This window comes from Salarias fasciatus, chromosome 9 (assembly GCF_902148845.1).
Source record: "Salarias fasciatus chromosome 9, fSalaFa1.1, whole genome shotgun sequence".
NCBI lineage: Eukaryota > Metazoa > Chordata > Actinopteri > Blenniiformes > Blenniidae > Salarias > Salarias fasciatus.
In genome coordinates this window covers 12,397,092-12,424,936 of record NC_043753.1, presented here as the reverse complement: position 1 = coordinate 12,424,936, position 27,845 = coordinate 12,397,092, and the positions used below count along the sequence as shown (strand labels likewise).

Sequence of the window (27,845 nt, the reverse complement as noted above, 5' to 3'; positions counted from 1 at the left end):
TACTCAATTACACGTAAAAGTTCTGGTGTCAGAAAATACTTAAGAGTGCAAAGCATATCTCTAGACAAACTGCTCAGAGTATTATTACTTTTACCAATGGATGTTTTGTGTTGTCAGTAGCAGACATTTTATTTGATTCATCTTATAAAATACTGCATTCAAAGTTTGTTTCTCAGATGAACAATGAAAAACTATGCCGAGACAGCTTGTCTTGTGACCAAATGTAGATATAAGCAGGAATCCATTTCTATTAAACGAATTCCCTCTTTTTAGGAAAAAGGTTACTGTTTATTTTGGTTTAATCTGCAGACGAATTCAATTTTTAGATTAATGAAATTTTTAAGATTGCAGAGTGAATCTCTCTCAGAGAACCAATCATCAATCACATCATAAATTAATCAACCCCATCGTGATCAGACAGGCTATTAGATTCAAAGATGCAGATTGAAAGATTTGAATATAAATTCAAATCATGGGCGTCCTCTGTAGATTTCAGATTAAAAGTAGTGGAGTAGATTACATGCTGTAAAGTTTATGCAAGTATGAGTAAAATCATAAACTTGTAAAAATAAAGGTGCAAAACTCACTTAATAACATTAACATGAGTATATGTAATTTGTTACTTCCACCCCTGCAAATCTCCCGCTCAACAAGCAACTTTGTTGACTCATTGATGGATTTTTTTATTTTAAACATGTAAAAAACACGAAACAAAACAAACAGGTTGAAAACCTTTCCCTTTGGTTAAAACCCTGCTTATTTTTTCTTAACTCCCTGTTCTCCTGCCCTGTTCATCAAACTCTTCATCTCTTCACTTCACTCCGCCTCTCTCTCTGTTTCTCTCTCTCTCTACCTCTGCCTCTCTCTCTCTGCCTCTCTCTCTCTCTGCCTCTCACTCGGTCTTTCTCTCTCTCTCTCTCTCACTCTGTCTTTCTCTCTGCCTGTCTCTCACTATGTCTATCTCTCTCTACCTCTGTCTCTCTCTCTGCCTCTCCTCAGATCACTCGGTTGTCTGCGTAACCAGCCAAAAATCATCTCTCGGGCCGTAGATTGTGACTCTTCTAAACACTCCAATATCTTGGTCCTGCCGACCACCCTGACCGGTGTGAACTCATCGAATAGTTTCTGAAAACTCTCAACAGGATCAGACCACGCCGTGCTGTTCTACTTCTTGTCTCTTCTTTTCCTATGTTTAACACTTTGGTGTTCACCAAACAGATTAGCACAAACAATAACTGCACACAAACAGCAACACATGTCCTCTACAAACCTAAACAACCTCCCAGCATCATGACCTTCTTCTCTATTTACCCCCTTTTCTTTTAACGTGAAAGAGAGAGTCAGAGTCGTGAGGTGACCTGCAGAATCACACTCACCAGGTTTTCAAAAAGTTTCACCAGTAGAAACTTCCACACACGACGCCACCCACAGTTGCAACAGTGCAGGTCAGCCCGTTAGGAAGATCATCAACCCTTCTGTTACATGCACCAGGCCCGCCCTGGTGAAGAGGCTATATTAAGATACCCCCCAAGCTCTGCGGTGCGTCAATCTCGAATCCAAGCCGAGTGAAAACAAAGTCGCTTCAGGGACTCAGCCCTTCCACGCCAGTGGCCCCCAGGGCCGTCCAGACTCCAAGTCAAGAAACTCGTCCTAAGCTCTCTCAGCCACAGTTCCAAATTAGAATAAAATTATTATTGCAACCCAATTGTTACTAATCAATGATTAGCAATTGATTGATAAGAATCAATCAAAAATTTAGGAATATCTTTGGCTCTTTATATTTAGCAGTTTGCTTTTACAATTCCAATCAACTATGAAATAGTTCTTTTATCTAGTCAAACATCCCCACAGGTAAGGCGTTACTTCCTGAGTTAAATATTTAACAGAGGAAACATTTGCACTTACCTCGTTTATGTTGTATTTAGATCCCGGACGAGCCCCCAAACTGTTGTGGAATTTTTGGTGAATCAGAGCCAAAGATGACGAGTCAAGGTGTTGACGCTGCACAAGGAGGATTTATTGAGGATTGCAGAGGTAGCACACACAAATCAGCTGATTGAGAGCAAGGCTGTTGCTCCGGAGAGAATCCAACCCGACTCTCCCATGACTTCCGGCCATGCCAGGTCATATAGCTAGATCTCACGAGATTAGCAGACGCTGTTTCCAAGTGACTTCAGACAAAACAGATCGTCCTTCACACTGTGTTCCTGAGAACTTTGAAAACAAAGCATTATTCCACATCAATCATGATCCATGTCTCAGTGATGTTTGTAGAAAGTAGTTCCTGTAGTTCCTCGGTGCTTCCTGTGTGTAGTTCATTTGGAGTTTGTCCTGCTGGCCTACAGGGTGGGCCAGAGGGCGGCCTTATGGTGGCGGGGAGGAAAGCTGAAAGATATCAAGCTCTGATGTCAAACAGTTCAACAAAGTGTCCTCTGTCATAACGTCCTGTCCCCTCTGTGTCTCACTGCAGACTTTCTCTCTGTGGACTCTCTGATTCTCACTGTGAAGTGATCTCCTCAGCTCTAAAGTCTGACCCCTCCCATCTGAAACATCTGGACCTGAGTTTCAACGAACTGCAGGATTCATCAGTGAAGATTCTGTGTTCTGGACTGGAGAGTTCAAACTGTAACCTGGAGACTCTGAGGTCAGTTCACTGTCTGACGTTAGAATCTGTTGGAGTGAAATGACTGAGAGGAGTTTAGGAGGATTCCAGATGTTGGAGGGACAGAGAGTGGACTGAGCTCTGCAGCATGTTGATGAGAGCTCTTCTCCTCCCGGTGGCTACAGCTGTTTGGAATTTACATTTCTAAACTCTTCCAGTCTGAACCTTCTTCAGCTCTCAATGACTTCAACATCAGACTTTGTCCTCTGATCTGACTTCTTTCTCTCTTTATTCAGGTTGAGGTACTGCTGAGATTCACTTGTTTATTAGGGGGCCAAGCCACGGATGGCCCGGGAGCGCGTATGCATCGCATACGCGTTCCCAGGCCAGCCAGGCTGGGAACCCTATTGTATTTGGTCGGATTTTTTTATTATTATTATTATTATTATTATTATTATTTTTATTTTTCCGTATGTAAAAGTCCCGCTGCAGCCCAAACCGTACATGGGAGGGCGGTGCAACTTGGTGGCTTGGTCCCAAACCATGGTCCGACGGAGGACGCAAAAAATCAAACGAGTCCGCCACTAGGTGGCGCTATAGGCCACATAAACGCGTTTTGGTCCATAACTCCCAAACCGTTTGTCGCACATTCAAAAAACTTATGTCCTCAGATTCCCTGAGTAGAGCTGAATCACGTGGGCTAGGCCCCGCCCATTTCCGCCTAGAGTTTTTTTTCGCTAGATCGCAAAAACTGAAAAACATACTTTTGCGAACTCCGTATAGGGGCGTTGTCCGATCCGCGTGAAAAGCAGCACATAAAGTCTTCAGTAGGGTCTGACCTAAAGTTATCAAAAGAATTTTGCTACGTCGAAATATACGCAACGTGGGCTTGACTACACTTTGCCAGCTAGCTAGCTAAACACACGGCTTCACAGATCTTGGTCATAATAAATGCGAACACCACCAAACTTGAGATGCTTGGTTGCCATGTGACTGTGGGTCTATCAGCCCATTTTGGTGAACATTGGCCACTAGGTGGCGCTATAACCCATGAAAACGCATTTTGATCCATAATTTTTACATTTTATATCACATCTTCTTAAGCTTAACATCGACATGTGACCTTACCACAGTGGCATCATGGGACATGCTACTAAATCACTAAAAAAAGGGGAATAAACAGGCATAGTTCATGTTAGGGGGAGTAACCAAGAAAGGTGTAGTAACCAACAGTCGCCACATGGTGGAGTTTATTGTTTGTGAGCAGTGTCTGTGGTGAAAGCAGGCTTTGTCTGTGTGAATTGAGAGATTGCAAATGAACAACTTCATGAATCTTTTTGTGACAAAGAAGTATGTGATCCAATAGGCTCTATTCATAACTCAACCACTTCCTGAACTTCAGGAGGCTCCTGGTTTCCTGTCTTTCGTGACAGGATCAGTTGATTAATACAGGTGTGTCTGAAGTTGTTACAGAGGTCAGACACACCTGCATTAATCAGATTGTCCTATCATGACAGACAGGAAACAAGGAAAATCCTGAAGTTCAGGATTTGGTGAAGTTGTGTGTAAAGTTCATCACTCTGTCAGAGGAAAATCAGAGTTGCAGAAATGACTGGAAAGTCAAGAGAGGCATGACATTATATTCTTTACAAGTGCATGTAACACTCTGACCTCAACTGTACTGTGTTTACAATGTCATGCTGTCTTTTTTCACTGACAGTATTAAAAACAACCTGTGTCTCTACTCAGTGACCTAACATGACTAAAACCAAGCAGCAACTCATGGTAGGCACTTTGTGTCTGAAAGACGGACGGAAACGGCATGATCTCTGAGTAATTTACTCTTTTCAAAGCAGTTTCTGTGTGGTTAAAGCATCAGAGTTCTCAACACTGAACTCGATTCACTTCTGTCTGATTCAGCCAGAGGCTGTGCGTTAACTTTGGTCAAAATTGGGGAAAAGGGGGGCGCAGTAAACAGAGACATCAAGTGACGTGAAAGTTGATCAGAGTTGCACTGCGTATGGTGAGCGTGACGTGGGCCTTGCTGGTGGGGGTTAGACGTCGGCTCCTGTCCCGACGCACGCCCCGAGCCCGGGGTCCCTCGTGGCGAGCTTCTGAGGGCTCCGCTGAGTCCGGGGTCCGAGTCGCGCGGGAGGCTTGGCCCCCTATGAGCACTGCTTGCAGTTCTAGTTTACAATTTTATTTACATTCTAATGAATATGTATTGATTCAACTGTTCACTATATTTTCACCTCATACGAGGGCGTACCCAAAAGTTCCCGGAATTTGACTGGAACTTTGTATTTCTGACATTTCAAAATAAAACATCACTGTCGCCTTCAAAATAATCTCCATCCGCATTAATGCAGCGCTCCAGCCGTGTCTCCGACTTCACGAATGTGTCGTGACACCCGCGCGTAATTGTGCCATTTTTTGCTGGCTGCGATTTGTCTGTCACCTCCTCCACATCTGCAAACCGCTGTCCCTTCAGCTCCTTCTTCAACTTGGGGAACAAGAAAAAGTCACTTGAGGCTACATCTGGCGAATAAAGCGGATGGGAGAGGAGATTCATCTCATTCTTCGCCAGAAACTGCGTGACGCGCAGCGCCGTGTCCGCTGGCGCACTGTGGTGGTGGATCAACCGGACTCCACTCCGCCACTCCGCGGGCCGCTTCCTCCTCACATCCTCACGGAGCCGTCTGAGGACTTCCATGTAGTAGTCCTGATTTACAGTCTGACCTGGAGGGACAGACTCGCTGTGGACGATACCCTGGACAGCCAAGAAGCAGCTCAGCATTGTTTTCACGGCTGAGCGGACCTGACGCGCCGACATCTGGCCCTTTTTAAACCGCCCAAACCACTCATGGACCTGAGTCTTCCCCAGAGCATCATCCTTGTAGGCTTGCTGCAACAAGGTCAGTGTTTCTGCTGCTGTTTTTTTCCCAGCAAAAAGCAGAATTTAATGTTTGCGCGCTGCTCTGGCTTCCCAGTCAATGTCGCCATTTTGGAAAAAATCGCAGACTGCGGCTGCACTCTGTTACTATAAATAGCGCGTGACAGGCGTCAGTGAAACTCTGGGATCTCAGATTTTTCACAGATATGCACGAGGCTTACCTGTAGCACATCTGACAGCCAGAAGTCGAAACTCATTATTATTAGTATTTTATGACCTAATTCCGGTTGCTTTTGGGTACCCCCTCGTATATATACGTATTCTGTGATTGTTTAAGATAAGATAAACTTTATTGTCCCACGAGGGGAAATTTGTCTTGGGCCCATAGTGGCAGCTGCATGCAATCATACATAACAGTGTACAGACAGACATAATCAATAAATAACAATAGACAGTTAAAAACAGTGAAGCATTTAAAAACAAAAAGTACAGGAACTGTGCAGTGTTTCACGATTGGAAGAAAAGTGCATGTGCTTAGGTGCAAGTGATGTAAACATGGGTCAGTCGGCGCTACAGAGGTACAGAGGTTGGTGTATCTGGTTATTGTGGAGGTTTTGGGTGTGTCCGGTTGTTGTAGGGGTGAGGTTGTGAGCTGGGCAGAGAATCCACAGCTTCAGGCCTCCCCCCTGGGCAGGGGGGAGGCCTTGATTTTGAGGCCTTCAGTATAACAGGCTGTAACTGAAAGCTCATTCTGTGTGCATCTTGACTGCTCGAGGCCGGCTCGGGTCCTGCTCCTTTCAGCTCACTCCCTATTCTTTCTCATGAGAAACTGGACTTCTTTGGCCTAATTATTCTCTTCAGAATACGTGTGACCTTCATGAAACAATTGCTGTCTGTATTGGTGTCTGGGAAAAACAACCTGTGACGGTCAGTGTTATCAAAATGTAACCATCAATCAGCTTGAGTCATGCAAACCCAACAGTATAACTTCCCAAGCAGAGGAGAGATCGGTGCCATTTCTGCTTGAGATTCTGATGCTGTTAGATCTTCATCGCTGAGGCCCGGGGCGCCCTGTATTTATCTATTGCTAGCATTCAGGTTATCTCCCTGTCTGATCAACCTCCCACTGAATTAAAAGAACTTGTGCAGAGACTTGGAACTTTTGAGCATTCTTGATTATTCCTTTTTTTCATTTTTTTCCTCCAGTCTCAACAACACTGACGACAGCAGGAGGCTGCTGATGAAGAACCCTGGTTCCAGTGTGAGCTGCTGCACTGTCTGCACACCTGGTATCCACAGCTCCAAGAGACTGGATCCTTCAGGACGTTCTGACACAAAGCACAGCAGGACAGTCCTGCACTGCTCTTCTTCTCCCTGTGGACACCAAGCAACATTTACATTTAGCTCCGTAACACTCTGTAAAGATCCAGCTTTAACTCCTACACTGCTTCAAAACACAGGAACTAAATCTGAAAGTGAGCTCAACATCAGTCTGGTTTGGAGGAAATAAAAGGAAAAAAAGAGTTTTTTACTTTGTGGTTGAAGGTCCAGGTTCAGCCCTGAAGTTTGGTGGAATATCATTGGACTGGTCACTCTGAACCGACAGTCTGCTCTGTCGTCCTCTTGAATCTCAGTCATCATCTTCAATCAGTCTGAGAGAGAAAAACCAGAAACAGACTGACAGGTCGCATACTGTTTTATTCTCAAAGTAGGTCTCCTGAAATATCAGTATCAGTTGTTGGTTGGCTCCTCAAGATCAAACCCCCAAACTATTTTGTGTCCTCACAACCTGATAAGTCTTTTTTTCTTGGATCCAGGAAAATCTAAGATCTGATTTGAGGTGAAACAGCCGATTGGTTGAAACTGAAGGAGCTCAGAGTCTGAGAGCAAACAGAGATACTACATGTCAATAACTGCATGCTTGCAGAAAATGCATAACAAACTAACTAAACAGTTTTTAAACCAATGCATGCAGATGATGGTGTAGTGAATATGAGTAATTGAAGTGTGAACTCAACAGTGATCAGTAAAACATTACTCTGATCTACTATTGTTATTGGCGCTGATCCAGTCCCATATACAGTGTCGACTGTCTGTGGTGCTCATGTGCAGTATTTCCTGTGTCTGTTACTCGCATGTGCAGTGCTGTTCGTTTCAGAGCAGTTGTCTCCTTTGAGCTCCATGTCGACCCACTTGAGGTTTTTCTTCTCTTTTCAGAAAACTGTTAAATAATACCATTGATCAAACTTTTTGTGAATATTTTATTATCTGGAATATCTCCTTAGTTTTAACCAAAACGTTTGCTTTTGACATCTCACACTTAAACTGCACAAAAAATACATGCAACAACCTCAATGATTTGTGCAAGATGAAATCCTCAAAAAAAAAAAAAAAAAACCAGAAAAAAACCCAGAAAAATCTCGCTCGCAACGAAACAGCCATTTTAAGAGACGCATAGCACAGTAGTTACATAAACCAACAAACAAAAGAGAATAAAATGGCTTTGGGAAGTCAGTTTGTGGTGTGTGTGCACACACGTGTATGTGTGTGTGTGTGTGTCGTCTCAGGTGTGGTTGGTAATATCTCAGTGATGGCTGATTGTAGTTGAAATTCAGACTCAACAACCTCGATGATTTGTAAAATATGATTTTCAGGGCAAAAAAGAACCCCCAGGTAATTGTTTAGCTGCATGCATCCCTCCCAACAGATACAAGAACCATTTTTAGAGACTCGCAATGCACTAGTCATGTAAACCAACAATCTGACAGAAAACAAAATGACCTCAGTCAAATACAAATTAAGTATACTTTTGATAAAAGCCTTTAAAAATGCTACTGTATTTTAAACAAATTGCTATTGCTATTAGAACCAGCCTTGTTTGACCTGTACGTTTCAGGGAGAAATGTGAGGCTCAACAGAATGAAATGTGATTGAATTGAATTCATCTCAAATATAGTGGCCAAATTCTTCATTGAGAACTCTGTTTGAACTTACTGGAACGCTTTGTTGTCAGTTTAGGTCTCTTCTTAAAATCGACACAGTTGAGTCTCGCTTGTGTCCCTGAAATGTACATGTCAAACAAAGCTGGTTCCAAAAGAGGGAAAATTAAAAATGTGTCACAGGACTAAAAATGATACATCACTGTAAAGGACTTGATCGGGAGAGTACGATGATGCCAGACTGGAAGTTTGAATTTGCTCATGCTCACCTTTGAACTTTGACTTTGGTGCTTCTTTTAAAGCCTCTATTTTGTCAATGAAAAATGCTAGAAGCATGGGACCAGCTGCTATACAAAGCTCTTGAACTCCACTATCCTGTCAGGTTTGACTTGATATTATCACCAGTAGGGGGCATCACGATATGTGGTAAAAACTAAATTTCACCTTTGTATATCAGTTTCATTTGAAAAAATAATCCAAAGAAGCATGTTCCTCGTCACTCTAAACCCCTAAATGTACTTAATTCGTATATTTCACTCTTCTATTTAGGGAAAACGGGTATTTTGAGGATAGAACTACAACTCCCAATTTCGCCATGATGCAAATCCATGGATGACGTCATGAATCTTTGTAGTTCTTTCTGGGGTTTGAACGTGGGGTTACGTTTCTGAGTTTATGAACGCCAATAAACCATATGAACAGCTGAACATGTACTACTGGTAATGTGTAACCAGTGTCTTATGAATTGAGTGTGAAGAAACACATCGCTCTGGATTTATTTCTGTGATTTGCCAGCTTCCTCGATGTTGCAATTCCCGCGAGATCTTGTGTTCTCGCGATACCAACAATCCCGCTCTCCAAATCAATGGTTTTTCGTCCACTGACAGTCTATAAGATGATTTTGGCGCAGAAATTCAGGCAGATGTGGAAGCCCGTTTGATCTGGTGCATACTCCCGCCGAACAGATGTGCATATGAGACGGATGCGGCGGGTTATTGTGCATATGAGAACACTCGTGTTCCTTGCACTACGATTCCCATGATTCTTTGCGGCCTGGTCACATGAGCGCACCTCCGATTGCTTGTAGTTATCATAATCACACAATTTGTTGTTATTTAATGCAAAGAGGAGTATTTGTGGGCAATCATTATTAGTTAAAAAGCAAAACTTCGTTCTTTAAGAAAAAAAAATGCAGTCCGTGGCGCACATCTGCTTCCGGGTCGGAGGTCAGAGTCCTTAACAACCGCGACTGGTTGTCAAGGACGCAGCAGAGCGATAGCTCTGCAGAGAACGCTGTCAGAAGGCACGTAGGAACGAAAAAACTGCAGAGCACATCCATAAATGGAGTGGATATCTTGAAGACAAAGAGTATATTTGACTCAAGAGAAGCACTGTGTAAATTACAATACAAATATTTCTCCATTCTATAGATTTGTTTTTTGTTTTGTTATTGTGGTTCATATTGTGGCTTCTGATCTGTTTCAAAAACTATTTCAAAGGTTTTGTTCTGTTTTGAAATAAAACTGAAGTCATTCAATGCAGAGAATTGTATTTGCAGTCAAATGTAATTATTATTATTAAGTACAGCTCACTCCGCTCCGCTCTGTTCCGCTCAAAAAAAAATAAAAACTCCAGTCCGTGGTGTCTGTGACATTATTTATACGGTCAACAGGGGGCGCTTGATTTTAAAACGTACCCCGTGGTCGTAATTTGAGGCATGAATTAACGACCACTGTGGTCGTTTACTTGGGGAGGACAGTCTCTTATATCATGTGAGAAACATATACGCACATAACAGTCCTTGTGATTCGATTTTCCGTGTACATTCCGACCAATTGGCGGCGCCGTGGCTTAGTTGGTTAAAGCGCCTGTCTAGTAAACAGGAGATCCTGGGTTCGAATCCCAGCGGTGCCTTTTGAATGGGCTATTTGCAAAGGCTCCTTCTGCATTGTCGTTAGTTTCAGTGGCACGTCGCTGAACCACAACCGCGTATTAGCAGTATGAAACTACAGTATTATAGAAATCAAATCACTTGGAGAGTCGGCGTTGCTTGATTGGTTAAATGTTGCGCTCTTACAATTAAAAAAAAAAAAGAATCCATTCATTATAATCACTTCAATTTCATGCAGATTAAAACGAGTTATTCCAGACATGGGAATAGCCATTTAAACTCTTACTTCCACTTTGAACTTTGCCTGCTTGACGTAGTTTACGTCAGCTTTACGCACACCGACGCGAGGCGCTCTGCAAACTTGGTCAAACTTCGAGGAGCAGCAACTGAACTCCACACGGTATGTGTCTGCTTTCTCAAACTACTGCTGCGGCTTGCACGGCGTGTCTTCGAACGATTTATCAAACTGAAGCACATGCACTGGTTGAAGACAAAACATTATTGATAAAGAAAAATGCCTCGTCATTGTGTTGCGCAAATGACTGTGAATAGGTTTAAAACTCACTTTTTTTTGTATTTTTGCACAGGAATCTACGGAGCCCCGGACATGACATGGTAAAAAAAAAATTTAATTGTGGCCACGAATTACTAATTCGTTCCCTCGAATTAATAAATCGTGCGCACGAATTACTAATTCGTTCCCTCGAATTAATAAATCGTGCGCACGAATTACTAATTCGTTCCCTCGAAATAATTAAATCGTGCGCACGAATTACTAATTCATTCCCACGAATTAGTTATATCATTCATATACTGAACAGTTCAGTGAAGTTGGCAGCATATTGACAGATACGGATTTTCAGTCTCAATAACTCTTTAACAAAATGTCAGTAACATACAAAGGGCGCTGCATCCCATCGTTGTGAGGTGGACGATATGCTATAAGTTCATTTTTATTAAAAATATCTGTCTATCAAGCAGCAGAAACAATATTGATTTCAATCAGCACCCGGTAGTGCTGCGGGCTTCAGGGACCGTCTACAATTTAAAAGACGCAGCAACAGTGAAGACAAATAGCTCAAAAAAAAAAACAACAAAAAAAACCCAACAACTAAAACAACAACAACAACAAAAAAAACGTAATACCACCACTGGGATTTACTACAGTGTCACCATAATCGCTACAACCTTCATTTGTCTCCTATCAAATTTATTGGATATGGTCTTTGTCTTCACTGTTGCAGCGTCTTGTAAATTGTAGACGGTCCCTGAAGCCCGCAGCACTACCGGGTGCTGATTGAAATCAATATTGTTTCTGCTGCTTGATAGACAGATATTTTTAATAAAAATGAGCTTATAGCATATCGTCCACCTCACAACGATGGGATGCAGCGCCCTTTGTATGCTACTGACATTTTGTTAAAGAGTTATTGAGACTGAAAGTCCGTATCTGTCAATATGCTGCCAACTTTACTGAACTGTTCAGTATATGAATGATATAACTAATTCGTGGGAACGAATTAGTAATTCGTGGGAACGATTTAATTATTTCGAGGGAACGAATTAGTAATTCGTGGGAACGAATTAGTAATTCGTGCGCACGATTAAATTTTTTTTTTACCATGTCATGTCCGGGGCTCCGTAGGAATCTGTTACTGTTGCTATATGATTTGCATGTAGAGATTTCTGCTTTTCCCTTTTCAACACGTGACTTTCATAAGATTTGCGTGCATACATACGTGTTTGTGTTTCACAGGGTGCGCCCGTGCACATGTAGTTAGATTTCTACATTCGCATTATAATTTGCTCTCATTTGTTGTTGTGCAGGATGTTCAGTCACTGTGCCGTTCATTGCCTGTGAACACAATGACTTAATTTGTCTGTCTTTCGCCTCCACCTGCCTTTTTAAAGGCTTTTACATGTGGATTTATTTCCTCAGATTACTCTGTAATTACCTTTCTCCCAGTCAAGAGTCACTGGCTCACCTTTGCCTATCCAGCTATTATGCATTCATCAGGGTACAACCTGAACAGGTTGTGTGTCCATCACACACAATAACACACTGACTTTCACATCTGCAGTCAAATTTTAGGTGAGTAATTAACCTCAAACACATATTTTTGGACTGTGAGATAAAACCAGCCAAGAGAAGCTTCCTTGTGTCAGAGACGTTCTGCTGACTGAGATCATCATGAGGTGAAGACCGAGAGATTTACAGCTTGCCTTGGAAGCATAGACACATGTTATTCCCAACACAATACACACATCAATTGTATAATTCATGTACAAATCTGATTCTGCAAGCACAAATTCAGTTAACACTCATGCAAATCTGTGTATGAACAAACAAACCTGATTACAGCCTGAAATATCATTGCACACAGAATATATCAATACACATACAGGAGGTGAGATACAAACACAGACACACAAATGACTTTGCTGCTGGAACAGCTCCATAGCCACGTCTGACCTTGTGTCCTCTTCTTGTGTGTGTGACAGCAGATGGCAAATCAAGCGAACCCGTGCCCTTGTGATATTGGTGATCGCTTGGAGTACGAAGGTCTCGGCCAGGAGGTCCAGATAGAGCACACCAATGGATATGTTGTGAGACCATCTGCTCCATCTGATAAAGCCATTATCGTAATTCACGACATCTACGGGTGGCACCTTCCCAACACCAGATATATGGCTGATCTGCTGGCAGCCAATGGATACATGTGGGTTCAATCGAGTATGAAATGAAGTCAAGCATTTGTACAGATTTTGAGATTTTTGCCAACTGATGGCAGTTATTTACCGGCCACATGCTCAGTGAGTAGTAAATGTGCTTTGACCGGTGACTGTTGTCACCCTGAACAGTGCCGTTTGCGCAGACTTCTACCCTGGAAAGGGCTCCTGGAACCCCTCGGATCCCTGGGATAAATTTCAGGAGTGGCTGGCAGACAGGCTGCCAACAAACATCAACAAGTAATAATTAAATCCAGACTTCTCATTGAGCTCAGAGTGATGGTCAGTCTCCATGAGAGTAATCCATCTCTCCCTTTCCAGAGAGGTCGATGCCATTCTGAGGTACCTGAAGGAGCAGTGTGGGGCCAAACACGTTGGCGTTATCGGGTTCTGCTGGGGAGGAGCTGCCACACATTACCTGGCCTCAAATTATTCAGAGATCAAAGCTGGAGTGTCGTTTTATGGTATGTTGCCACCACAGTATATTGTGTGGGACCACAATCTGATATTTTGATGGATTTTTAATGCGACTCTGCAGGGATCATCAGGAACATTGACGACAACTCTGCCATGCTGAAGAGCCCTACACTGTATATCTACGCAGAGAATGACGACTACATCCCCCTGGACAAGGTTATTGTATTAAAATTGTAGTCTGTCCCACAGGAAAGAATAGAGATATTTATTGACTTCAGAATATCAGATAACATGGTAAATGACCAAAATTATCTTCTTGCTTTTCAGGTGAAGGCCCTCGAGGCCAAGTTGAAGGAGAAATGCAGCGTAGATTATCAGCTGAAAATATTTCCTGGACAGACTCATGGGTTCGCCCACCGTAAGAGAGAGGACGTCAATCCTCAGGACAAATCCAGCATCCAGGAGGCCAGGACAGACATGCTCAACTGGCTCAACAAGTACATGTAAACCAGAAGGCCAGAGACGGCATGATCACATGGATGTGAGATAAATTGGTGTTATTCAGTAATCAACACCTTATCAGAAGTAATGACTGTTAATCATTTGATTATTTCCACTTCTAACACTAAACATTTTGCATTTATAGGAATTGTGATATTCACATTGATGGAAACTAACAGATGCCAATTTCTTTTTTGCACTTGCTTAGACCCTCGATACAGTACAGTGTTTCTTTTTTCAATGTTACTGTATTAACCTTCCTTGGAGAAATTTCCTTACTGAATTGACCCACTGGTGGGCAGCTGGTTTGACTTTAACCTGACCAAAATCATCAAATAAACTAATGAATGAGGTGTAAGTTTTTTTCTCATGCATGCAAATGTTCATTGAAAAATCTAATAACTATACAAAGTAGACCTGATGAGGAAAAAACACTTCATGAAAGCAAAAATGGAGAGTTCTGAGACTGAAACAGACCAACATTTTAATGGTGACTGATAGAACAACAGCTCGAAGATCATGTATCAAACGATAAATAGCAGTACACAGTGCAGTTTGAACACTGAGCTCAGGGAAGTGCTGTCAAATCTCTCCCATCTGAACCTTCACGTGGTCAAATCAGGCTTCAGTCTTCGCTCTCTCCAGGGCTCCTGATATCGTCAATCTTCAGGATCATCTTGACTACTTGAGTAGCCAGCAGGATCTGCTGCTTTTTGCCAATCAGGGTCTCGATCACATGCTGCTGCTTCATATCTGCACAGGAGCAAACAAGCAGCAATGAACAAGTGATCTGGTTATGGTACACTGCAGGTATACTGCTGATGCTGGAAAAAAAAAACTTGATAATTTAACAGTATTAACACTGGTTAAAAGGTACGTTTCTTACCGTTGGTGTTGTTGTGCAAACAGTCAATGCCAAGGAAGGGGTTGACCTCTCGGACTTGTCTGGCTCTGACCTCTGTCATGGTCTGGATAGGATTCAGACCGCTGTTCTCAGCGAGTGCCATTGGGATGACCTCCAGGGCGTCGGCAAATGACCTCATGGCGTACTGCTCCAGTGATGGGCACTAAAAAGCAAAGGGCAGAAATTAAGAACATTCAAGCAATGGATTGGAAAGAAGAAGAAAACCCACATTCTCAATAATGCGAAGTGAAAAAAAAATTATTCTCTAGTTTATTAAATTCTATACTGTATTTCTCTCACCTTATCTGCAGCTTGGTTCACAGCCAGAGCACAGGCAATCTCTGAAGCGCCTCCGCCGTACACGACACGGTTGTCTCTGACCAGGTTACGAATTACACACAGGGCATCATGCAGAGCACGCTTGGCCTCCTCGATGATCTATTGAAGAAGAGAAAATAAAGTGTGAAGCCAACAGGAGTGAGTTGAAACATAGAATTAAAAAGAAGTCGTCTTTGTATGTGCTCACCATTTTGTTGCCGCCGCGGATGAAGATGGTCACAGCCCTGGTATTTTTGCACTCCTGGATAACCAACATGCGATCCTTGGTGGTGCCGAAGGAGATCTCCTTCACCAAACCAGCTGTGCCGAGCTTCTCTGGTGTCAGCTCACAGAACCGAGGGACGATGCGGCCTCCTGTAGCAATGGCTATCAACTGATGACACAAAAAATGTATGGTGGATATTCACTAAAAGGAGGCCTCCAGAAATTGTACATTAAGATAATCCATCATCTGGCCTTTGTCGCTCACCTCAATCTCAGGCCCTCCGACCCAACGCACAGCAGGCAGCTCATTCTGCAGCAGGAGGTGGTTAGCTTCATCATCAAAGCCCCACTGACAGATGGCCAAATTAGCGCCGTTGCTCTTGACCTAAAAGACATTTTACACTGTGAGTGAATACCTCAGTTCAACTTTCTAGCTGCTCAAACACTACTAAAATGAAAAGCTTCAGTTGTTTACTAACCTGCTGGATCATCTCCTCAAACTTTTCTTTTTCATACTTCTGAAGGGCCTTGTAGTCCTCCACAGAGGTCACATCCAACTTATGCTTGGTCTTGGGCTTAGGTGGCTCAAATGGGCAGGTTAAGATCGCAATTTTGACGTCTTTCAGAACCTGAGTTACAACAAAGAAAAAAAAATGTTAGAGATATTTCATCAAAAGATATTTCATCAAAAAGCACTTTGAGTTACAATCCACACATTTATCCAACAGCTTTGACCCGTACCTTGGGCATCTGAGGGTGGCTGAACTCCTTGTCAACGATGACTCCCTTGATGAGCTGTGTGTCCTCCAGCTTTCCTCCAACCTTGCCCTCCATCTTGATCAGCTCAAAGTCGACATCCTTCCTCTCCATGTCAGCCACGGTGAGGATGGCATTCACTGCAATCTCTGCCATCTGCCTGTGGCACCGGTTGATGCTGCAAGACAATTGAATTTTTACACAACGGATTTCAGCACATCTAGCCTGCTTTTCCTTGAGTAAATTAACAAAACTGTTCTATATCAAACATATACTGAAGAATTGTAGTTTATCACTAAAGGCACAATTATAAAAGAAATAAAATAAACTGATGTTGAACACATTGAAACAAAACCACCAAAAACATACTGAAATATTAATGTATAATAACACAATTATAATTAATTGCACAGCAAACAAAAACTAGCAGTAATTTGCCTAAAAGGCTTACACTTTAGATCCCAATGTGGTCATGGCCGTCTGAATCAGTGGTTCTGTGTTGTTGGGATCATAGGGAAAGGTTTCTGCAATTTTGTCGAGCTGCTCGATGGCAATCCGCGCGGCCTGGTCATAACCGTCAGCGATCCTGATGGGGTGGATCCCGCGGTCCAGCAGCTGCTCAGCCTGCTCAAGCAGAGCTCCGGCCAGCACTGAGGAGGCAGAGGGAGAATTGAGGCAATCATCAATTACAGCTGGAACATTGGTGATGTTAAATATGTCTAGATTTTAAGTAACAAACTTCTCTTCTTATGTCTACTATAGGTAGGCAGCGAGGGGAAACTCATGTCCACTGATGTGGCATTAGTAAAACCCACTATTAGTCTCCCTATGCACAGCTTATTATTGTTAAATAAACACTAAAGATGAAGTTCAGGGCCTGTTACAAAACACTTTTAAACTAAACAGAATAAAATATTTAATAGTATTAATCTTCATTTTTAACAGATCTACTTGAAGTGATGCTTTGTAAACCTTGAATGCATCAGATTTTCAATGCAAACAAAATCCTTGTGGCATAAAAAGGATGTATTTAGTGGGAGATTAAAACAAAGACAAGACCCTCTGCACATGAGAAAAACTAAATGTTGCAAATATAGCTACACAGATCGGTAGACAACCTCATTACTATGTAATGAATGTTTCTCGTACCCACAACTCCAGTGGTCCCATCCCCAATCTCATCATCCTGGGACTTGGACAGCTCCACCATGAGCTTGGCAATCTGATGGTCAACATCCATCATGCTAAGAATGGTGGCTCCATCATTGGTGACAGTAACCTCTCCGTCCCTGTCCACCATCATCTTGTCAAGACCTATATGCAAAGGTAGAACAAAAGTTCACAAGTGACAAATACTTTATGGTTACAACTACAAGTGGAAAAAAGTGATCCATGCTTGTCCAGCACTAGGAAGCTGAACATCCATTGACATGCATTAAAATAGTCAAATCTGAATGCATCCAGTATTCTTTAATACTCACCATTTGGTCCCAGGGATGTTTTCAGTGTTGACGCAACAGCCTTCGCTGCCATAATGTGAGACTGCAATTACAAAAAAAAGTCATTTTACTTAGATTTTGACTTGATTTCTCTCAAAAGGTTAAAAATTGGCACGAGAAAGAATTTTTTGCATGACTGAGGTGATGCTCATATCGAATGCCCATTTGGGGAGCAGCCCCTAGCAACACCCACTGACGGGGCGCATTAGAGGAAGCACATGGGCCTCTGTTAGCATGACCGGCTAATCCATGTAAAAGACTACCCTGATGCTACTGCAGAGACTATTTCTAGATTCGGCTAAGAAGACGCTTAAAAACATAACCATGCCTATACCAGAGATCGCACTGACTTTACATATCTAACCCATGCAACTAGCAAGCATGTTAGCGACATGCTAAGCAACGTGCCGAAGTTGCACTTGGTTAGCTTAGCCCATTGTACCTTCAATGCGTCAATGCCCGTCAGCCGTGTCTTCTTATCCTGGTCTTTAATGATGATGAAAGGTCTTCCATACTCATCAAACGCGAGTGTCCCCAAAGTGGACATGTTGACGGTGAGATCGGGGCGGACAAATTATGAGTTTTAATGATGGAAAATTGGAGTGTTGTGAGCCGCGAGCCGCACAGATCTGCCGGCTGCTTCTGGAAGGCTCCACGGGCGGGGAGGGCGGAACCAAGTACCGTTAGCTGTATCCGATCACACAGTTGCTCATTTTTTATTGACTTTTGCAGGAAATTGGTCATATAAACATTATATAAAATAAATAATAAGATAGTTGAAACACTTTTATGCGTCGTTTCAATATTAAAGTATAAACAATTTTCTCTGTAAGGTGGATTGTTCCGATCACGTTAAATCTCGGCATGTGCAATGATCTCACGAGATTACACTTCTTACTGAAATACCTCGGGAGAGACTGGACCTTACAAGAAGCATTTTAAAAGGTAATATTCTCCAGCCTTTCCCGATTGTAAATGCCGGTAAATTACCTTTTGCTGTTCTGAATTTGGTTTTGAATGTAAAACGTTCGGCTGTAGAACCCCTGGATTTATGTTTTAGAAACGTGAACATTTCACTGCGCTCGGGAACTTGTAACCAGACTGGGGTGTGCACAACCCTGCAACTATAAAATGTTTCCAATTCTGATTTTATCCACATGCTGTTTTATGGTAAACAATGTCACCATCTCTCAGCAACGCTACGTCCTGTTGTTAGACAGTTTCATTTCTATGATGGCATTCAGAGCAGCTGTTATGAGGCCATCATGTTTGTAACTCTTTAAATATGCACGTAAGACTTTTGTTCTGAGAGAAACTGTTAATATGTCACCCCAGTCCATTTCTCATGTTGTGTAACTCCAAAGAGTTATCGATTCCACGTTCCTGTGTCTTGAGATTTCTCTTCTGTGTATTTTTTTCTAAGTGATTACCAATGCTACTGCAAATTCATGTGACAGGAGAGCAATTCTTTCTTGAATAATATAATGATTTATTTTTTGGGGGGGAGGAGGCCGTCTTTCCTTTTTTGATAATGTGTAGATAGTTATACATTTATGATAGCTGTTTGGTTTACAAAGGACATCTGGACACTGATGAATTTCCCTTCTGTAATGGATTCATTTTTCATTGTCGTTATATTGAAATTTCTCAAGTATTTGCACTCTATTCCATTTTATTTTATTTGATAGTTTTACAGTGTTTGACAGCTTAGAATATGTGACAGTTTGTTTTACAGCTTTAGAGTGTGTGACAGTTTTGGAATGTTTGATACAACACCAAATCCCATATTGTTTGCCTTGTTGTGTCAGGGTTAGGGTGTATGTTTTTTCTCTCACGCAATACATTTTGACATGTAACGGCAAAGAAAAGCAAAAGTGTTAACAAAATGAATGTTGTGTGTCTTTAGGTACTCCAAACACAACAAGAAGTTAGTTAGGTTAACTGATGGCTCATACATTCTCCAATTGTATCTTGCCTTTGCTCATGGTCTGCTGGGATGCACTTCAGAATGCCATACTACTCCAAATGAACAAAGTGTGAAAAATAAATAGATTTTTAAATGGATGGATAGATACAGGGATTCTGTTTCAGCTCCTCATTTTCTTACAGGACCAGTTGCACAGATCCATGAAAATACATTTGCTCTTATAATTAACTGTTCTGCTTCCCTGTTTTGTATCTGTGAGAAAATTACAAAATGACATATAGAAGTACCAAAATTTCCAAATCACCTCTTTTTTTTCTGTCACGTCTAGCATGCCTTGTGATGTAAAGCCTCGGTTTGTCATCCTGTACGGATCACAAAAGGGACAAGCCCAATCCATAGCAGAAGGCATAGCTGAGGAGGCGGAGGAGCATGGGCTTGTTGCTGATCTCAGCTGCTTGAGTCAGAATGATATGGTAAGTATCAACAGCTATACCTGCACAGAGTTATCACTAAAGCAATGCATACTCATTGAAACATCAGTTAAAAGAAATACGATGTTGCCTTATGATTGTGTTAATATACATGCAGTCTGTTTTCAACCGGTTGGTCAGAATCAACACTAATTATTCATATAACTGGTTCCAGTACAATTTGGAGAAGGAGCATGCCCCAGTGGTCTTTATTGTCTCTACCACTGGAGAAGGAGAACCGCCCGACAATGCCTTACGATTTGTAAGATCCATCAAGAAGAAGACCCTCTCCAATGATCACTATAAACACCTAAGCTATGCACTTTTAGGTAAACTCTTCTCTGTGGGCCTGTATTAGCTTTTTCTCATGGATTTTCTGTTAACATGGGTGATGGGTTTTCCTTTTTCTCCACAGTGTACTTGTTGAGGTCATTACAATGCAGAGCGGTGCACAGTGTTTACTTTCTGAGCAGTTGCTTAAGAATCTTCATCTGTTCTCCTCTGTCTTCTCCAGCTTTAGGAGACACAAATTATGCAAATTTCTGCAACTGCGGCAAGACAATTGAGAATCGTCTAAAGCAACTTGGTGCCAAACAATTTTATGCGACAGGATATGCAGATGATGGCATAGGGTAGGTTCTGCAGAGAGTTAAGTCTCAGACATTAAATTCACAGAAGTTGACATTTAAATTATGCGTTTTGTCATTATTTTGTTTATTGTGAGTTTGTCATTTCATGAACTTTTTTTCTGTGTGTGTGCAGTCTGGAGTTGGTTGTGGATCCCTGGCTTGAAGGATTGTGGGCTGCCATCAAAGGAACTTTATCAAACATGGCATCTGATAGTACTGCCCACTTAAAAGGGAATGGAGCAGAATCGGCCACAGACGCCTCTGATTCAGCCAAACCAGATGTCCAGTTTAACCTCTTAAGCATCACTGACCATCAGAACTGTGAGGCGGTTGGTGCAACTGTAGACGGGGACTCCAAATTTGCATCTGCTACTTCATCTTCAGCTTCTGCTGCAAGTGATCTCAGGCCAGCTATTTCTGCAGAGAGCCCCGATTTGGCTTCTCAATCCCACAATGCTGCCAACGTTGCTACATCAGCACCAAACACACAGAAGGGGGATGCTGGAGTTCCCCATGTGGAATTGGCAGCTTCGCTGACACGCTCCGTGCCGCCACTGTCGGAGTCCACACTTAATGTTCCGGTTCTGCCTCCCCCGTACTTGGATATCTCTCTACAGGAGGGAGATACTTCGGAACAGGTGATGAATGTTGCTGCAGACAAAAAAACAAAAAAAAAACACTAGTTGTATTACACTACACCATCCGTCTCAATAATGTTTTTGTTTCAGATGACTGGACCTCCGAACAAAGATTCTCTTCATGAGGTGCCCATTTCCAAGGCGGTTCAGTTAACCAGAGGAGATTCAGTCAAGACGGCGCTTCTTCTGGAGCTTGACATTTCTGTATGCATTTCAGAATAACCTTTACTTGAAAAACAAATATTGATTTGAAGCAGCAATTTAAACTTTACGTGTTTCTCTTTTATCCCAAGGCTTACCCAGCAATGGCCTATCAGCCAGGGGATTCTTTTGATGTTTTCTGCCCAAACAGGCCTGCAGAGGTGGACGAATTACTCTGCAGATTGGGCCATCAGAACCAACGAAATCACCAAGTCATTATTTCTCTAAGAAAGGACACAAAGAAAAAAGGCAATACTGCAATGATATATATACACAAACATAAGAAATACACTTTGACCAAGTGGGCAAAAGCACAAATCTGACAAGAAAATATCTCAACAATTGTGACAAATTGCATAATCATGTTTTTTTCAACGTTGTGCATTTTTAAGACATTCCTATAAAGTGTTTTTCCTCCTCTGTTGAAGGTGCCGTGGTGCCACCTCACATCCCAGAGAAAGTTTCTCTGCTCTTCCTGCTCAGCTGGTGTCTGGAGATCAGAAGTGTTCCGAAGAAGGTACCGTTTTCCGGAGCTTTGGTCTGCAGTGTCTCACTTTGTGAATTGCATAAACCGAAGCACTTTTTAATTTTGAAACAGCTTGTTTTATGTGTGTCATCATAATAGGAGGGATGTGTTTAATTTTTTCCCCTATGGGAACATGCAGCTTTTATATGTTTTGTCAAAGCTTGAAAAAAGTATTGTTTTTCATCCCAGACATTTTTTTTGTAACTCAGCAAACCTGCCGGCACTAAATTAGTGCATGTCATCACTTTCTCTGGCCCCAGAAGATTTGACATGGGTTATTGTTTGTTTTATTGAGCTCAGGACAGACTGAATTTGCTGAGTCTGAGTCTACACAGTGTGTGATTTTTGGCCATCCCTAACAAAAGATAACAATAGTGAGAGAATCGTGGTGATATCTTTAGTTTTGGCTTTAAATTGGTGATCCTATTTCCCACTCTCACACAGGCTGTAGGACGGCTGTTGTCATGGTTTTAGATTCATACTGAACAACTGTGACTATTTAAGACTGATAAAACCACACAGTTTGTAGCTGACCTATGGTTACATAATCATTATACTTCTCAAAGAGCCAAGCAGAGGCAGCAAAACCTACCTACATATCCGTGCTCTATAGTCTTTTATCCAACTCTGAGCCTCATGGGGCGAGAGGCGTTCTCAGCTGAATACAGGTAGACCTTGGACCAGTCCATCGCAGGTCGACCACACAAGGTTACAAGCAAACTGGCCAGATGGCAGTTGGCGATGTGAAAGTCTGTTGTAGTGGGTTGGCTGCTCCCCACAACCCTCTTTGCAGCTTCCACCACTTTGTACAAAACCGTCCTCTCTGCTGTAGAGAAGCTACCATGCCACACTTGTAGAAGCTACATGTAATGCATGTAACCGGCACACGGAATGAGCCACCACACTATGATGCAGCCCATAAACCAACTCGGTATATGATTTCACACACCGAGCCGCGCTCCAACAGGGGGGACATAACGGGAGAATGACATGTGAGTGTTTTTGCCCTCTATGAATCTTTTATAGAAACTATTTCAACTCCCCCCCTTTTATTGGTACTTTTGTTAACAGCCCATTGGCATCATGGGGCAGAACGGCACTGACCCCCGATTCTTACTGTGCCATTTAAACACAGTGCAGCAGAGCAAAGGTGCAACAGCCCGGTAATAAAGCAGCGGCGAAAAAAAATCCTCTGAACCTCTCTGCAGTACTTGTCCTCTTTCTAATTGCTCTCTGAAGTCATTTTGTCACTCAATTTTGATTTATATCGGAAAAGCTTTCTTGCCTGAAAACATTACAGTCTGAGTTGGAAACCATCTGGCGTAAGCTGCATCAGCAACTTGCGCTTAATTGTAAACTGCACACTGAATGGCAAAATGAAGACAATAAATGGCAATGATCCAACAGCTCTAATTAAAACACTATTTAAAAAGCTCAGAACAGAGCGTACTATTGTTTACAATTCCAAATTACACAATATTTATGGCACAACTTCTCTTCGGGATAATTGTGCACAGGATGGTGCCATTTTTTGATTGTATCACACTTTTTAAAGACATAAAAATGTCTATCCGTGGAACAATCTGGTGTGCTGTTGGGTAGTGCTCAGTAAAGAATGATGAATTAAAAGGCATTAGGGAAATATTGTTCTTGAGTGCCACAGATTTCATGAGAGAAACTTTTCAGGTGCCTAAAATCCAATTGTTAATGCATCTGAAAGCGATAGAACATCAAAAATTTAAGGGCTCCATCAGCTTGGTTTCCTGAAAACTCTCCATAAACGGCGTGCGCGGCAGGCATCTTTATTAAATCCCTGCGCAGAAATGGGCTGTTTGGAGCCCAACTGTTGTCTGCAGACTTACAAGGTGATAACAGTTTTATTTTACAACACCTGCCTGTGTAAACCAAGCAGTTAAATTGTTTCCGTCAAGTAGTAACAATGCTTATAATTTTCCTTTTTTTTTTTTTTTTGGTAACACTACAGTTTTTTAGGATAGTGAAATGGAATCACCACTTTACTCATAGTAAAATGCACAGCAATATATGTGTCAGTTTCAAATTAAGGAAGAACCTGACTCACCAGCTCTGCTGAGATAAGTGTTCAAACTCAGTCCTGCCAGGGATCGTGACAGATTTGGGAACTGTTTTGTTTTTTTGTTTGAGTGTGAGTGTGTGACAATATTCAAAACCCGGCGTAGAGCTGGCAACGCAGGATATGCCAAAAGCTGGAGGTAATAATTGATTCAGTGCAAGCCGTGTGGCGCCAGTCTCCGAAAACATGCACAGAGACTAATGAATTGCTGAGATTAAGCAGAACATTTAGCCACGGCAAATATTTAAAAGTTATTATTAGCCTATCGATTGATCCATGGTGACAAAATCAAGCCAAATCACTCAAAAAAAGTTAATCGGGAGCATTTTAATGTTCCAGCGCAATCCTTTTAATCTTCCCATTTAAACTACTGTCTGAAATTGAAATAACAAGCGGTCGTTAATAAAATAGCAATTCAGCTGCTGCATGTCCTCTGCAGATGCGAGCATTAATTGATTGTGCTATTAGTTGTTGATGAATTTGCTTGAAAATGAAATGATTGCCTTTGCTAATTTCCCAGCAGTGTTTTAAAGCGTTCAAAAACCAAATGACACTTTAATAGAGGCAGAAATTGCGTTCTGCATGTTAAAATGGCTCCATTACTTAACAGGAGTTACAACAACAGCAGTGTTGATCTCCACTGTTTTCATGTACTGAGATATGTTATTTTACCTCTGCAAACTGTGAATTTCAGATGTTCCTCGCTGCAGAGTCTGAAAACGTCGCTCTTTTTTTGCGAGAGTTATTGTGATAGAAAGTTTGAGGCACTCCTGACCACAGCTCCATGTGACACTGCCTTTGATGCCCGTCTCTCGGTCAGGCCTTCCTGCGTGCGCTGGTGGAGCACACAGCGGACGGCGCGCAGAGGAGACGACTGCAGGAGCTCTGCAGTAAGCAAGGCGCTGCAGACTACAACCTGTACGTGAGAGACGCCGGCCTCGGCGTTCTGGAGCTCCTCAGAGCCTTCCCGTCCTGCTCACCTCCACTCGGCCTCCTCGTCGGTCAGTCTTTGCTGTTTGCCTTCTCACTCGCCCAGTCTTGAGAATTACACAGACATACAGGTGATTACTGCGAAACCAACGCTTCTGAGGTGTTTTTACAAAACAAGCAACCCGAAAACCATTCTGGAAATCAGGTCACGTCATCTAAATTCATGTTTAATTTGTGTCACATTACCACAATTTGTGCCTCACATTGATCTTGGGGTGCAGGTAAAGACTCTGGCATATTCGCAGAGATGTTTATTTATTTCATTTTGCTTTTTAAAATGATAATGGATGCACACTTAATTAAAAGCTGTTTTTTTTTTACGTTGCCTGAAGCAGCTGGGGAATCACAATGACTGGCACAAAAGTGGAATCATGAATGCACCCGTGGCAAAATATGAGCAGGTTAATTAACTTCATAACTTTTTATTTCACTTTTTAATAAGAACAACACAAAACACAAAAAAAGCTGGGGTTCTGTTGGAGTCGTCTTTTGTGTGTGTGACTCTAGCAGGTTTTGTCCAGTAGGGGTCACTGCAGCCTTTCCAAAGTGTGCCGTCGAGCCTGGTCTCCTTGCTGAGTTTGTCAAAGCTTTTAATTATCCAGGATGGTCCGGCAGTGTGCATCAGAAATCCTCCCAAAGGGTCAACATTCATTTCCTCGTCGTCTCTTTCAGTCCTCGCTGCTCTGATAAAGGTTGTAAACATAACGGCACCATTGTAGTTGTAGGTCAAGCTCTTACTTTGAGGTTCATTCGAGCCTTCGCTCCCTGTGAATGATGATATTGATCAGTTTTTTGCTGCTATCTGTTTTCAAGCCCCTTTGTTTTTTTTGACCCTCGGAGCCAACTTGAAAACTAACATTTTCTCTCACCTCATTAGACTCACTGGCCGTTCGTTCACTTTCGATCTAATAAGCTTTGACTGAAACTTACCAGACAGTGAAATTAGTTGGCTTCGGCTTTACGTACAAGTGGACTTGTCCTCTAAAACAGCTGTGTCACAGCTCCTGGCCTACCCCAATGTCAGTTATTTTAAGGCCTACTTGCCAACCACAGCATCTTTTTTTTTTTTTTTCTTTTTTCCCTCATTGGTGAACTGATGCAGAAATTGACAACCCGGACAATCGTGCCCTCGTGAAAAATGCGCCGTCGGAGGGCCCTTTAGGGTAGCAGCTGTTGTTTGGCCCGCTGGTGAGCCACCAAGTTTTGCAAGGACAGAAATGTGCAGGGTCAGTGTAGATCGCAGGTTAATGGCGAGCTCCGACTCAGTGAGTCGCCGTCGAAAGTACAATGCTGCAATTTTTTTTTTTTTTTTGTTTTTTTTGCGCAGTTCTTGGTTCATTACCCCAGCTGAAGGGGAGGTGTTTGCTGATAACAGTTTAGGTTGTTAAACACAAACTGTAAATAATGAGGCGAGATGTGCTTGGACCCACATGCCTTTGGCCAAGTGCGGGCTGAGTAATAAAATAAATGCTTGGCGTGGATTGAGAATGATAGCTGATTGAGTCAGCGCTCCTGTTACATGATGCATTGTTTCATATCGAGTGTCAGATGAAAACTTTGGACTCCTAGCTCCAGGGAACGAAATGCTGTCCATTAACATCTTTTTCAATTTACTGTTCTAGTGGGCCTAATAAACCCTGTACCATGTTGCAGTTTTATTATTGTTATTATTATTATTATTATAAGCTTGACTGTGACTTGTAGAAAGAAGTAAATCAAGCGAAAGTAAAAGGGATTTCTCCGTACCCCGTGAGGCCCGAGCTCATTCTGTCTGAAGGAAAAGCATAAAAATTTAAAATGAATTTTTCTCGGTCAAAAAGAAAACACCGCATGTAATACATTTTGACATTTATTTTAAAGATAAAGGTGGAGAAGCCAGGGTGAGATCATTTGTACATGTGCTGAGGAGAGAGAGTGCATATGGTGGAGGTGAAGCTGGGAGGCAGGCGGAGAACAGGAGGAAGATTCATCGATGTGGTGAAGGAGGACATGCAGGTGGCTCATGTATCCGCGGAAGAGGCAGGGGATAGTTTGTAATGGAGGTGGGTGATCTGCTGTGGCTGACACTAAAGGGAGGAGCCAAAAAACAAAGAACGTTTATCCAACATCCATCTTCTTCCGTGCTGCTTCACCCAGTTCGGGATTTCAAGGAGATGATGGGGAAAATGCAGGGTACGCCCTGGACGGGTTTCCAGCGCATCGTTGAGTAAACACACAGAAAAACAGCCACATACATGTTCACACGTTTGCCTCAAAGACATGTTTTTGAACGTGACGGGGAGCAGGGACACACAGCGAGGACACGCCAACTTCACACAGAAAGGCTCCCGACTGGACGCCAACTCACGGAGTGCCTTTGTGAAGTTTTTTTTAGGTGTTTTCAAACCCATCTTACCCGTTCAGAAGGTGGAATTACTGTACACAAGATGTGGAATAACTAATAGAAATATTTAATGAAATTGTAAGATGAGATTGCTATTTACTACCGTTCCACAATAAAGCTAAACAAAAATGACATGGAAAATACTGAATCGATTTAGGAAATACAACAAGCATGCAGGTCCTCTTCTCAGACAAAGAGGCTATTTAAAAAAAAAATGTAAAGCTTTCCCACAGAGAATTATCTCCGAATGCTTTCATGCTAACTACCACACTAATTGCACATGAAGACAAAAAAACTATCCATAAATCACAAGA

The 27,845-nt window shown here is 42.2% G+C and overlaps 3 protein-coding genes and 1 non-coding gene across 4 annotated transcripts in view; 3 read left to right on the top strand and 1 right to left on the bottom strand.

Annotated features, from left to right (window-relative positions):
• Positions 1-10,274: 10,274 nt before the first annotated feature.
• trnat-agu (transfer RNA threonine (anticodon AGU)) lies at positions 10,275-10,348 on the top strand. Its single transcript has one exon. It is a non-coding gene; the product is annotated as a tRNA-Thr (tRNA).
• Positions 10,349-10,647: 299 nt separating this feature from the next.
• On the top strand, positions 10,648-14,325 carry cmbl (carboxymethylenebutenolidase homolog (Pseudomonas)). The gene is made up of 6 exons (XM_030099761.1): positions 10,648-10,725; positions 12,831-13,045; positions 13,188-13,295; positions 13,377-13,519; positions 13,594-13,688; positions 13,800-14,325. The coding sequence occupies exons 2-6, from the start codon at positions 12,831-12,833 to the stop codon at positions 13,977-13,979; spliced, it is 741 nt and encodes a 246-aa protein (XP_029955621.1). The 5' UTR covers positions 10,648-10,725; the 3' UTR covers positions 13,980-14,325.
• Positions 14,326-14,434: 109 nt separating this feature from the next.
• cct5 (chaperonin containing TCP1, subunit 5 (epsilon)) lies at positions 14,435-18,331 on the bottom strand. The gene is made up of 11 exons (XM_030099822.1): positions 18,118-18,331; positions 17,658-17,718; positions 17,326-17,490; positions 16,628-16,826; positions 16,162-16,354; positions 15,900-16,049; positions 15,686-15,805; positions 15,404-15,589; positions 15,178-15,315; positions 14,860-15,040; positions 14,435-14,726 (listed from the first exon to the last, which is right to left on the bottom strand). The coding sequence occupies exons 1-11, from the start codon at positions 18,220-18,222 to the stop codon at positions 14,599-14,601; spliced, it is 1,626 nt and encodes a 541-aa protein (XP_029955682.1). The 5' UTR covers positions 18,223-18,331; the 3' UTR covers positions 14,435-14,598.
• Positions 18,332-18,578: 247 nt separating this feature from the next.
• The window catches only part of mtrr (5-methyltetrahydrofolate-homocysteine methyltransferase reductase), a 29,115-nt gene continuing 19,848 nt past the window's right edge, over positions 18,579-27,845 (top strand). The window contains exons 1-9 of the mRNA XM_030099809.1: positions 18,579-18,620; positions 19,931-20,075; positions 20,248-20,401; positions 20,587-20,704; positions 20,835-21,339; positions 21,430-21,543; positions 21,633-21,789; positions 21,969-22,057; positions 24,979-25,159. Of these exons, the coding sequence (XP_029955669.1) occupies positions 19,932-20,075; positions 20,248-20,401; positions 20,587-20,704; positions 20,835-21,339; positions 21,430-21,543; positions 21,633-21,789; positions 21,969-22,057; positions 24,979-25,159 (1,462 nt within the window). The 5' untranslated portion in view covers positions 18,579-18,620; position 19,931. The remainder of the gene's footprint in view (positions 18,621-19,930; positions 20,076-20,247; positions 20,402-20,586; positions 20,705-20,834; positions 21,340-21,429; positions 21,544-21,632; positions 21,790-21,968; positions 22,058-24,978; positions 25,160-27,845) is intronic.